General features: G+C 35.0%; 1 protein-coding gene across 1 annotated transcript; it reads right to left on the bottom strand.

Moving 5' to 3' along the window:
• Positions 1-838: 838 nt before the first annotated feature.
• On the bottom strand, positions 839-10,984 carry LOC115975949 (protein PTST, chloroplastic). The gene is made up of 9 exons (XM_031097005.1): positions 10,761-10,984; positions 8,214-8,248; positions 7,606-7,909; positions 6,454-6,543; positions 5,361-5,429; positions 2,567-2,672; positions 2,098-2,186; positions 1,212-1,324; positions 839-1,134 (listed from the first exon to the last, which is right to left on the bottom strand). The coding sequence occupies exons 2-9, from the start codon at positions 8,231-8,233 to the stop codon at positions 1,032-1,034; spliced, it is 894 nt and encodes a 297-aa protein (XP_030952865.1). The 5' UTR covers positions 8,234-8,248; positions 10,761-10,984; the 3' UTR covers positions 839-1,031.
• Positions 10,985-12,310: the final 1,326 nt, after the last annotated feature.

Raw genomic sequence — 12,310 nt, 5'->3', positions numbered from 1 at the left:
AAAGATAATTTCTCATGTAACTACCAAACTCATGTCATACAAAACACAACTATATATATATATATATATATATTATTTTTGATAGTTGTAGAATGAGAATTTTGAATACTAATTCAAACATCCTATCATACACACTCTTACACGTTAATTCTCCACAGAAATCATGATTTCAAGTCACCATTTCTATACAATTGAGTTTGAGTGTGTTTGAGAACTAAATTTTACCCCTAATTTAGCATCTTTCACATTGTGTCTCGGAAGTACTAAGCATGGCCAATATGTTGACTCAGTTTTGCCAACTCAGCACCATAATAAATTAGTAAAATCTGTTTTTCTTTTTTTCTTTTTTTTTAAGAGAGTAAAAAATATAGACTTTCATTGAGCAGTAAAAAACATATGCAATGTCAGACATTAGTTGGGATTGTAAAAAAAGCGTCTACAGCTTTAGGCTTTAGCTAGTCTAGCTAGTAAATAAATGTGCAGCTCAGTTTCCTTCTAATCTGATAAGATGAAATTTGAACCATTTTAAGAAAGTTTCTATGAGACAAGTGAAAAATTGATAAATATTTTAACAGTTTTTTTTTTTTAATTTTTCATAAAAGTGATATAAAAAATTTCTTAAAATAATTTTTTAATAATTACCTTAAAGGCATCCGTTAAACTATTCCTATTTTGAAAGTTACCATGTCAAGAACCAAAGTCATGTGTCCAAGACAGGATTTTAAGAAACGGCTATTTTGCAAAAAATAATTTTGATATATAGTGTTTCTCTTCCATAATAATAATAATAATAATAAATGTGTTATAAAATCCCCCAATGCAGAAAGAGACCTCTCTCTGAAGAAGGCAAGCAAGTTGGGATTACTCTCAAGCTGTCAAACACGCAGAATGAGACCAGATATCTCTCTCCTATGCTGATCCAACTAACTAGCAAGATAATATGATAAACAACCTGAAAGAAGCTCAAACTAAGAAAGAGGTCATTCACTTTCTGTATTAACCATTTTTTAACCAGAACTACAGATGCACAGTTATTCCACAATTAGCAAGTTATTTTCCATTAGTCCCTCTCCAATGGTAGGATATTCTGGGGATAGATGCCACTCTCCATCCACCAAGAACTTGATTTCGTACCTTCACAACACAAAATTATTATTATTATTATTATTATGAAGAAGAAGAAGAAACTAAGTGACCCAGTCGAATAGTACCTTCCAGGCCTAAGCATTAATGTTGTTGAGAACTTCGTGAAAGAACCGGTGTATTCTGGCGATAAGTGCTCTCCTTGACTCCATCCATCAAAGGTTCCCATTACTTGCACACTCTGATGCACAATAAAGAAAAGGACAGATTTACTACATCAAAAATAAGAAGAAAGTCAGGCAGGGAATGTAGTTAGTTTTACCTTCCCATAATTATAATTCTACCACAAAAGAATAAGACAATTTTGGATTTTTCTTCAATGAGTAGATTGTAAGTTATTTGTTTCAATGTAAATAAATAGGGGGGAAAAAGGATGGAGATGCACGTATACTTAACATCTGGGAGGCACCGGATCATAAAAAAATAATTCAAAAAATAAGTGAAAATTCTTGTTTCAAATTTACGAGCAACAACCTGCATAAGGAAAGCAGAGGTCGGGTGAACCCAGCAAGCATGGAGAGAGGCTAATAAAAAGCTTTGTTTTCCATTTCTTATCTTGCTTTAGTTCCTACTTCTTTGCTTTTCACTATACTTGTAGAGGTCCCTTGAAACTTGAACAAATTTCAGTGATCATTTTATGGTTTTAATTTTTAATGCTATTATTACACACACACACGCACATCCCAAAGTCTTGAACTCATGAACACACTCTTAACCCCATTCTTATAGGAGCAAGAGGTGCCATTTAAGCTAACAAATGGGGAGAAGTCCATCACTTTAGGCCGACACACTGCTAGCCACATTTATCTTTTTTGAGTTCAAGACTATAGCTCAACCTATGCCTTGAATTGAAGTGGTCCATATTAATATCAATAGGATAAGATAACCCAATACAATTGAGACTCCATTTTCATTAGGAAAGAAAACTACAAGGAATAAGAACAGCTTGCTTACCTCTGCCATGCCAATCCAGAACAAGGGAACCTCTTTGGATCGTGCAGCATCCACATCTTTTATCTGTTCATTCAGCTTTTCACATACAGCTTTATACACAGACACAATGGCAGCCGAATCTTTGTTAGAACATGAAAAAAAAAAAAAAACTATATTTTTAAATTTCAAGAGTTTGTATATCACATAAGCAACACAAATCTTTTCATACAGAAATCTCTTATCAAAGTTCACTTTGTCTTCCCTCCCCAGATACTCAAATAGTAAATCTTTGTTCACAAGAAGACTGTTGATGTGAGGAAGTGCATACCCACCAGAATAGGAATATTTCTATTCACATATTTCTATTATGTATCTACACGCACACACAAGCACATCACATCCATCATATAAGAAAGCACAAAGTAAATTGTACTTGGTTAAAAGTGAAGAAGCCTGTCACTCTGGAGCAAGGACAGGTTCATGGTAATACCTTCTAATCGGGAAAGAAGATGAGATTGAATGTATTTGCCATTGATCTTTCTTGAACCTACTGGAGTGACAGATTTTGCTATTTCTTCTGCGAGTGTGACCAAAGCCTGTCCTCGCAACACAAATAATAGAATTGCATTATCAGAAGTTTAGATGTTGATTTGTCATAGTATGTGTGAAAAGAAAAGCTCAAACGTGAGGCTGACTACAATTCTCCAGAGTGTAGAATACAAAAATGGATTTATTTATTTATTTATTTGTTTACAATGCATCAAATAGAAGTTTAAACAAGCTATATGTACAGTTCACCTTCAGACTGCAGTTATATGATAAACACTAATGTCAAGACTCAGACTATATTTAGTTATTTACTAATCAGATCAATTAAAGATGGAAGCAGTCTCCATAAGCTAAGCAAACTGCCGTTTAAACATTCAGAAAACTAATGTGTATCCACAATGGAACAGGGTATCTATAAATTTTCAAAATGCTAAACAGCCTAAACTTCACAGAAGCTTTTAAATATAGCATAATGATTTAAGATCTTGTTATTGCCTGAGTGGTAAGACCATCAATTCTGAAACAGTCTGGTCCTCTGAGCCACCATTAGCAGTATTAGACAATAATAGTTTAGCCACCACCCTTAGCCAGAAGATGCCATCTGGCACCATTTGATCTTTATTAGCTAATGAGGTATATGATGATCACAGAAGATGCTCTTGAAACCATTAGGGAGGTCATGTCTCTGATTAGGTAGTCACTTTGGTCACCAGGTCAGGCACCAACCTAGTATTACACACTGGAAGAACCGGGATTCTCTCATGATAGGTAGCTTCATAAGAAGTCAATTTAGCTAAAGTAGAATGTATACTTGGTTGTAAGGATAATTTTCTTCCTTGTGCTGACCCATAGTAGGTCCTCACCAAAAAAAAAAAAAAAAAATTCACTGATGCATAATATAATGATATAATCATAGAATTAAATGTTTGGACTGCTCCACTAATCAACAATTTCCTCCCATGATTCAAAGCATTTATAGACTTATTTTTCCATTACATGCCCCCAACAGACCTTCTAGACCAGTATATTACATATAATTAAAATACAGGCATGATTGCAAACTATTAGATGGTATTTTAGCCAGATATAGCGTTCATCTGTTCCATTTCTTCACCAGACCACTTTGGATCACAGCAGCGACACCTTATGCAGCAAGTAAAAACCTGATAGTTATCACTACAAAAGGTAATTTTTCTAGACCCAAGGACCACCATTACTTATCATGACAGTGGTAGCTTAGGTGGCATTGGCCCAAGAGAGTAGCAACAGCTGCAGTAGTCTAGTGGGGATCATAAAAGAGCAAGTCGAGGATTTAGGTCGCTGGACATTTGTACAATGGTGGCAAACTTAGCGGTGCCAGTGGTTAAAGATTTAAGACAAATGGATCCTAAACTTTCACAGTTTTTAATTGTGATTGTATTTGAGCCAAAAGCTTAAGCTTATAGATCAAGAGAACCAGTAAGTAGTCAAGAATAAATGCTTATAATACACAATACATAACAAAAATGGGGACTTCTCTAATTCCCTTTTCCGCATGCGAGTCAAAACAGAAACAGAAGTAAAACAACAAACATAGAGGGGCACCAGGCCACTAAGCACATGGATGCAAAAAGGCCTAGCACTTTGATGTAGGACAATCAGCTCTCAAGGGTTAAAAAAAAAGAGAACATCACAAAGAAATAGAACCTTAGAATCATCACCTAGGTTTTCTTGGAATAAGCACTAAGCAGTGAAACAGAAAAATTGAATTTAGAAATTGTCATCTAGAGTTGTAAGGAATCAGCACCAAGCATGGGAACCCAGGAATTAGCTCCAAGCAATGGAACCCATGAATCAGCACTTGGGTTTGCTTGGAATCAACACCAAGCACTTGAAGAAAACTTCCACTGCAAATATCATTAATCCATCATCCATTTTCTACAATAGTGACTCTGGGGACCGTTTAATAAATTAATAGGCTCTCCAAATCACATCCAACATGAAAAAAAAAAAAAAAAAAAACGAAAAACAAAAAAAAAAAAACAAAAACAAAAACAAAAACAAAAACAAAAACAAAAACAAAAACAAAACAAAACAAAACCATAACAAGATTAAATAAGATATTGAAATAACAATCAAATAGAATCAAATTCATCCAATAGCTCAATCATGGTTAATCAGGTCCAATAAAATCAATCAGCATTTATAGGTCTAATTTGGGGTCCGCATCACACACACTAGGAAGTCATGAACACAAAAATTAAACTAGGCTTTAAATATCATGTTAGAGCATCCAACCGAAAAGCATAAGTTATTGGGTGGAGAGGCCCACTAGAACACAATTCCATATCATTTTCCTCACCCAACAAATATCTAACTTCTGTAACATCAATATTTGATTTGTGTCGGACAAAACAATCTTTGCGTAAGATAGAGCAAGAAGGCTCTCACAATTGAGCACTCACTTTTTTAATTCAAATTGATTGACATAAGAATTACTATTCTAGTAGTAAATAAGAATCAACACAGTTTTTCGTCCTCCTAAAGTCAAGAGAGTTATAATTTAAGCAGTACTTGTATCATGAAGTCTGTATGTGTGTGTGTGGGTGGTAGACAAAGAAAATATACTATACAGATCATGATTGAGAAGGCCGAAAATGAAATCAAGACTGTTGATCTTCTTAATATTTGGTTTGGTCATATGAAATTCATTAATGATAGACATCATAGATCAAAAGCATTATTTAATACACAACCTGAACTTCAAGTTCCAAGACAGCAAGTTTGCTTTTGAAATTAACTAATGCATCCTCCTTTACATGTAACTGCAGAGATCAGAGATTAACAAAAGATGTCAGTCTAAAGGCCTTTTTATTAACAATTAAATAAGTAAAATTCTGCTGCCCTAAGCATTTGATTAAGTGCACCCCTCCAAACTGGAGATGTTAGAGGCAAATATTTGCAATATATCATTTTGCATTTAGCTTAAAGTTCCTATGATGCAGAAGGGGTAGGGTGGTAATTAGAAATAACAGGATAAACAGGGAATGGATCACAGGACTCTAGGCTTCACCACCTAGAGATACTTGGAATCACCACCAAGCAGTAGAGTGGACACAACAACAATAAAGCCTTAGTCCCAAAATTTTGGGGTTGACTATTGATCCTCAAACAAGCTGTAAAGCAATCTCTAATTAAAAATTAACAATCTTATTCAAATTGCACTACCCAAACTCTTGCTGCATCCTCTTTTAAATAGCCATAATAGATTACACCAGCAAGGAAAGTCATAATCAAGCCACAATACATCCCTTAAAATTTTCAACCACCATAAAGCCTAAATACAATATTATAAATATTTTTTAAAAATAATGGATATTGACCTTTTTTTTTTTTTTTGAGTGCAACGGATATTGAGTTGATTTAGGGTTCAGCAAATTGGGGTTAGGATTATTAACATAGCCATATCATAGAGACACTCTCGATTATTTTGTTATTCTTTTTTTTTTTTTTTATTCGATAGTTTATTCTTTTATCATGTTCACCAGAGAACAAAGGCCAAAAGCCACAAAACTTGTAATTTTTTTGTGTAGCCATGTTCATTATTCTTTCAATTTATTTCTGCAACATTCCTCATCAGACCACCCCCCTCCCCTTCAAAAAGAGAGAGACCAAGTAGACAAAAAAAAAAAAATACAATATGGTGTTTTCCCATTTTGGGTTTTTATCAATAACATAAAGTCCATTGTTCAATTGTTCTTACAAAGATCATGATCATGCCAAAAGTAGTTAAGATATCGACAAAGCTAGCAACAATATGCAATGTGTTCTGCATAAATATGTACAAACCTGTCGTTTGAGAAAGCGGTTTTGTTGATTGGCTTCACTTAGTTTTCTAATGAGCCTCGTTCTTTCAGAATCAGCCAGCAGCGACTTTAACTGATATAATATTAACAAATACGTCAAATATGTTAGCTCTAAAGATTTAAAAGAAGCATTAAGTATGTTTGTCACAATACCAATGTTAACATAATAACTAAGTGTCAAAAGTGGTTTATCAAAAAAGAAAACCCTAAGTGTCAAAGTTAAGCTGACTGGGTTTACTGCACAACAATTTTTAGCTTGTGTGGGTCAATTCTGATATGAGATACATATATTCTTCAGTTCTCCTTCAAATTATAGTTCATTGGAACCCTGAAGGAAATGCCAGCTTACAGTCCAATAATTTCAAGCTCAAGGAGCTAAAACTAGCCTACTGCCCACTCTGGAAGACAGCACTGATAACAATAGAGGGGTAATAACCAATAAATGAATGTAGTGTCATGAACTGTGTAGCAAACATAAGCTTCTGCATAAGTTCCTAGTTTAAATTCGATGAGTAGATAAGCTAATCTAACTTGTTAAATATTTTATTAATAAGTAACAGCTAATTTTTATTAAAAGAGAGAGAAAACTAACTGCCTTCCAGAAGTAAACAACAGGTCCACCTAAAGTATAAGAATCTACATTTCAAAAAACCTAAAAAGTATTTTTCATAGGCAATAAATTTAAAATTATAAAACCTATAACACCTACGTAATAAAGAATACAATTTGCATCATAAATAAAAAATTTATAAAAAAAATCTTTCATTTATTTTCCATCTCCAATTTGCACTAGTGTCAAATAGGAGCTTGTGATGTTGCTAGATTGTCTAACAAGCAACTTGCGAGAGATCAAGATAAGCTAGGATTTTTTAGAAATAAATGGGGTGCTACAATTTCCCAAACCATGAGTTCCTACTTCCAGATAGCAGGTAATGAAAAGAACAAAGATGGTAGGAAACAAAAAAAAAGGCCTCTTGCATTTCCTATAAAAAGAGAAAGTAAAAGCATAGATAAGGAAAGTGTGGATAGATTCCCTCAATATCCAAATTCATGAGAGTGGAGGAAATGAGGAAAGAATTTACGTTTCTTATTCATCATAAATAAGGAATTATAGAGATAGAAAATGTAGTTTTACCTCATCCCTGCTTAGTGGTTGAGCAAGAAGATTCTCTGGCAACTCAGTTGCATCAGCATTACTAGAATAATTCTTCGACTTTAGTGATGATGATTCCTCCAAACTAACAGGTATGGAATATCTTCTCCAGAACACATGGGCCATGGGATGCTTTCCCATAGAAGATTGATGCAAATACATCAACCTTGGGTAGCCCATCCTTAACTTCCAAGCAGCCACATTATATGGAAGTTTGTCAATATTTTCCCAACCTAATGTTCTTAAATTCCTTGAGAACCAGGACACTTGTTTGTCAAGGCAACACCTATGCATATCATAAAGAAAGTGATAGTCACAATGTGAAGTTTCTGAGCAATTAAGATCAACGATTTAAAGGAAGAAACAGAACAATACATAAACACTTCGATTAACAAAGACTAAATGAAACAAAACAAAAAGACTAGTAAAAAAAAATGGTGAAAGAACTACACAAATAAAGTCATAGTATCAAGTAACTACTACTATAGAATTGAAATAAGCAAAAACCAGTGCCTATGGTCTACAAAAATTACTTTTTTTCCTGCAAGACAACTGATTTCATCTCTAAAATGAATGTCAAGGATGCTTACCTTGCAGAACCTATCTCCATCTTGAAGAGTTCCTCCTGAAAATGATGAGACAAGAAAATAACTGTCAGGACCGTCATTCAATGCAGCAACTATACAAATTCTGAGTTAATACTAGTAACAAGAAAATCATTCCATTGAGTTATAGAACCCCATGCCTTTGATAGAGAGGATACCTCTAAATGTAGGTATTCGAAAGCAAACCTATGGTTGTGTATTACTGTATTAGTTCCAAAGACAAAGTCAATGAAGTGATTGACATTTTATTCATGGAATAAGAGATTATTTTCTTTAAACTGAAAAGCCTCATGAGGCAGCACAATGTCAGACTATTAGTAATAAGTCTATATTCTTCAACTAGTGCAACACATATCAAAAGGAGATCCACCTTCTAATATGATAGACCATAGACAGGTATCAAATGGTTTAACAAGGGACCATTAGTTGGATTCCAAAACCAGATTGTTCCATACTTCTTAGCTGAACAGTAATTTCAAACATGCTTAGATTTCAAAAAACTTGAAACACCTAATTTGAGACTCATTAAGACTCATTACGGCTTGAAACACCTAAATCCTTGTGCAACCAGGTTAAAAAGAGGACAGCATTCACAATTTATTAATATCCAGGACTTCTGCATAATGATCAATGCTTGACCACCTAAATCCTTACTTTTATCATTCTAGAAATTTCTTCAAACAACTGGATTAGTAATACCAAAACCTCCCTTCATTTTCAGACAACGCACCTTCAACTCAATATCACTTGTCAAAGACAAGGGCAGCAGCTTAGTCCAGCATCTCAAAATCCTGATGCTAACCACTGAGAGCTGCAACTCAACCTCGGATCAATAGTCCTTCGTGAGTACCACATGGTCCTTGTCCTTGTGTCCTTCTTCCTACTGCTTAATCAAGGACTTTGCATTACTGATCATGTTCTTGTAGGCCATCGAGAGAAGTTTGTGCATCTCCATACTTACCCCCCACACCAAAGTTGATTTGTTGAATTTGCAACAAGTGGAATTGTCTAGGATTGAAGTGGGATCGCATAGAATTCTATGTGATACCATGAACTGACTTGCAATCCTACCCCGACTCCATTCTATGCACAAACCTTATACAATCCGAATTGATTCAAAGGGGTAGGATTGTACATTCCTACGATCCAAGATCACAATCTAGACAACCATGGATGGAATAGTGGTCAAAGGTGGGGGATGATGATCGATTGGTGGTTAGAATAGTGGTTGGCAATGGTTGATTGTAGTAAAGTGGTGGTCGACAATAGTAAATTATGGCTAATCAGCGGTCAATGGTGGTTTGGAGTTTACATGGGTCCTTATGCCATGCAAACTGACTAAAATGAAAAGTGTGTAGGGTAAAAATCAATTCACCCTAATACGTAGAAGAAATATTTATAAGAAGCACAAAAATACACTTTGACTTAATTACTCCTATCATTCATATTTCATACTACATTACTCATAGCATTTCCGAAAAATGTTTTCTATTTTCCTTGGGAAAACAATTTCCACTAAAACAAACGGAATGCAAATAAAGCTATTCAGTGATAGAACAATTCATGAAAAGAAGTGCAAATCTTACTTCACAACAATTAGAAGTTCATACAACTTCCCGGCATTATGAATAAGCTCCCCTTTTGGGGGGCTAAATTTAGCATTATTGTATTGGAAGAATCTGTTACAATACAACCCGGCACAAGATTCCTTCCATAATGCTCTTTATTCTTTCTTCGGAGATGGGCATGATGGGACCAAATTGTATCCTTCATAATTGCACCGTAAATCAACCAATTGAACAGCCCAAAGCCCTATATTGCATAGTGAAAGACTCCTCATCTCCCAACACTGTCCTAAAACATTTAAAATGACACACAAAACCTCCACCTCTACCTATTAATCAAAAACACATATCAATCCAACGAGACATTCTTCCTACTAGCACTTATCTCGAGTTTCCAGAAACAACATATCTAAAATAAAATCATTTGTCAAATAGCATTCTACAGAGCCAGGCCCCATTTTTTGAATCTCACCAAATCACTTGAAGATTTCCAAATTTAGTATCATTATCTGTACTCCATCTCCCCTTTTTTTTGAAGGTTGCTCAGAATTTCAACACCAAATATAATTTCTCATACTTTATCAAAAGAATCAACATTTCCAGCATTCAAGGGTGTAACATTTACTCCAAACACATGGAATTTTTCTCTAACCAAAAATTGCAATAAGAACCAAATACGTACAAAAAGAAAAATCTTTGAACTTAAGCCCAACTTTTGATCTTCTATCAAATTCACTAATTAGCCAAAAGAATTCAAACCCAAAAAAGTTGTCACATATTCATCTAACATAGAAGTATGAACCCCTTCATATTCCAACAAATTCAATGGAAATAACACCCAAATAGAAGCAGAACACAAACCATAAATAACAAAGGTGTGTATGTACTTATAATATATATAAAACAAGTCATGGGCATGACTTATAATAGCAATATATAAACGCAGAGAACATTTTTGATCACTTACGAAGTACAAAGTCTGCACTTTGAGGAAGACCGTTAATTTGTTTGAAGCTGGTTGAGGCAGAGTAGTAGAGAGGGAGTTGAGTTTGATGGAATCAATGGAGTGAGGATTTTGATTATTTATATGAGTGGCAGAGAGACCTGGTGGAGCTCGTGCAATAGGAGGTCGTTCTGCCACGTGGCGCGATGGAAGATTGGAGAATGGGGAAGAAGAGCACGTGATCAATGTTGTGGCTAGTGGAAAATGGAAATGGGATGGATCATAGCCATGGGTACAACTGTACGAGTACAACTTTTTGAGCCCAAACAAAATTTTGGGTCCGGCCTCAATAAAATTTGGTTCTGTTTGCTTTTCTCAGTTTTTGTTTGTATACGTGTAAGAGCATCCACAGCAGTGGAGCTAAATTTTTAGCAATTTAGATCCACCAAAAGTTACTTTATCTATTTTACCTACACACATGCTGTAGCAGTGGATTTATTTTAGCTTTTAACACAATAAAATAATATATTCATCACAATAAAATAATATTTCTACTACAATAAAATAATAATATTTTTACTACAATAAAATAATAATATTTTTACTACAATAAAATAATATATCATCACCATCACCACCACAGCACAAACATCCTCCTCTACCACCACCACTGGCCACCAATCCACAGCAGGAAAGAAGGAAAAAAAAACACCAACCCAAATCGAACCCACAAATCCACAACCACCACCGGCCACCAGTCCACAGCAGGAAAAAAAAAAAAAAAAAAAAAAACTCAACCCAAATCGAACCCACAAATCCACAACCACCACCACCACCGGCCACTAGTACACAGCAGGAAAAAAAAAAAAAAAAAAAAAAAAAAAAAAAAAAAAAAAAAAAAAAACCCAAATCTCCGATCGGCAGCATGATACAACCATTGGCAACGTGAAAGAACCAAATCCACATGCAAGCACTCCACAGCAGGAAAAAAAAAAAAAAAAAAAAAAAACCCAAATCTCCGATCGGCGGCATGATACAACCATTGGCAGCGTGAAAGAACCAATATCCACATGCAAGCACTCCGATCAGCGGCGAGCTCCATGGGTTTCCCAGTCAGGCACTCCAATCGACGGCGAGCTTCGTGGGTCGGTGATCGGAGTTGAGAGAGTGAGACCGGAGTTGAGAGAGTGAGCTTGAGTCGAGCTTCATGGATCGGTGACCGGCATTGAGAGAGTGAGACCGGAGTTGACAGAGTGAACTTGAGAGATGAGAGTGAATGAGAGAGAGAGAGAGGCATGAAAGAATGAAAAAATAAACGGAAAGTGTATTATTTTAATCAACCAACCGAATAAAATATATATATTTTTTTTTTGCTCTCAGCTACAGTGCACATCTATATATAGATGTGCACTGTAGCAAATCATCTAAAATTTTAGCTTTTGCCTCCACTGCTGCAGCGTGAATTTTGTGTGTGTGGAGCTAAATTTTAGCAATATAGCTTTATACCTCCTCTGCTGTGAGTGCTAAGTGAAATGAAATCATATCTTTTTCATTAATGAAAAAAAAAAAGTTAG

The sequence above is a fragment of the Quercus lobata genome, chromosome 2, assembly GCF_001633185.2.
Source record: "Quercus lobata isolate SW786 chromosome 2, ValleyOak3.0 Primary Assembly, whole genome shotgun sequence".
Taxonomy (NCBI): domain Eukaryota; kingdom Viridiplantae; phylum Streptophyta; class Magnoliopsida; order Fagales; family Fagaceae; genus Quercus; species Quercus lobata.
This window is presented reverse-complemented; position numbering and strand designations above follow the sequence as displayed.

Bases quoted from the DNA above. Each gene is read 5' to 3' on its own strand.
- LOC115975949 (XM_031097005.1), bottom strand. From the start codon at position 8,233: ATGGAGATAGGTTCTGCAAG. The intron at 2,673-5,360 runs GTTGTGTATTAA...TTGCGAGGACAG, and splicing joins TCTTGGAACTTGAAGTTCAG to GCTTTGGTCACACTCGCAGA. The intron at 2,187-2,566 runs GTATTACCATGA...CTGTGTATAAAG, and splicing joins TCTTCTTTCCCGATTAGAAG to CTGTATGTGAAAAGCTGAAT.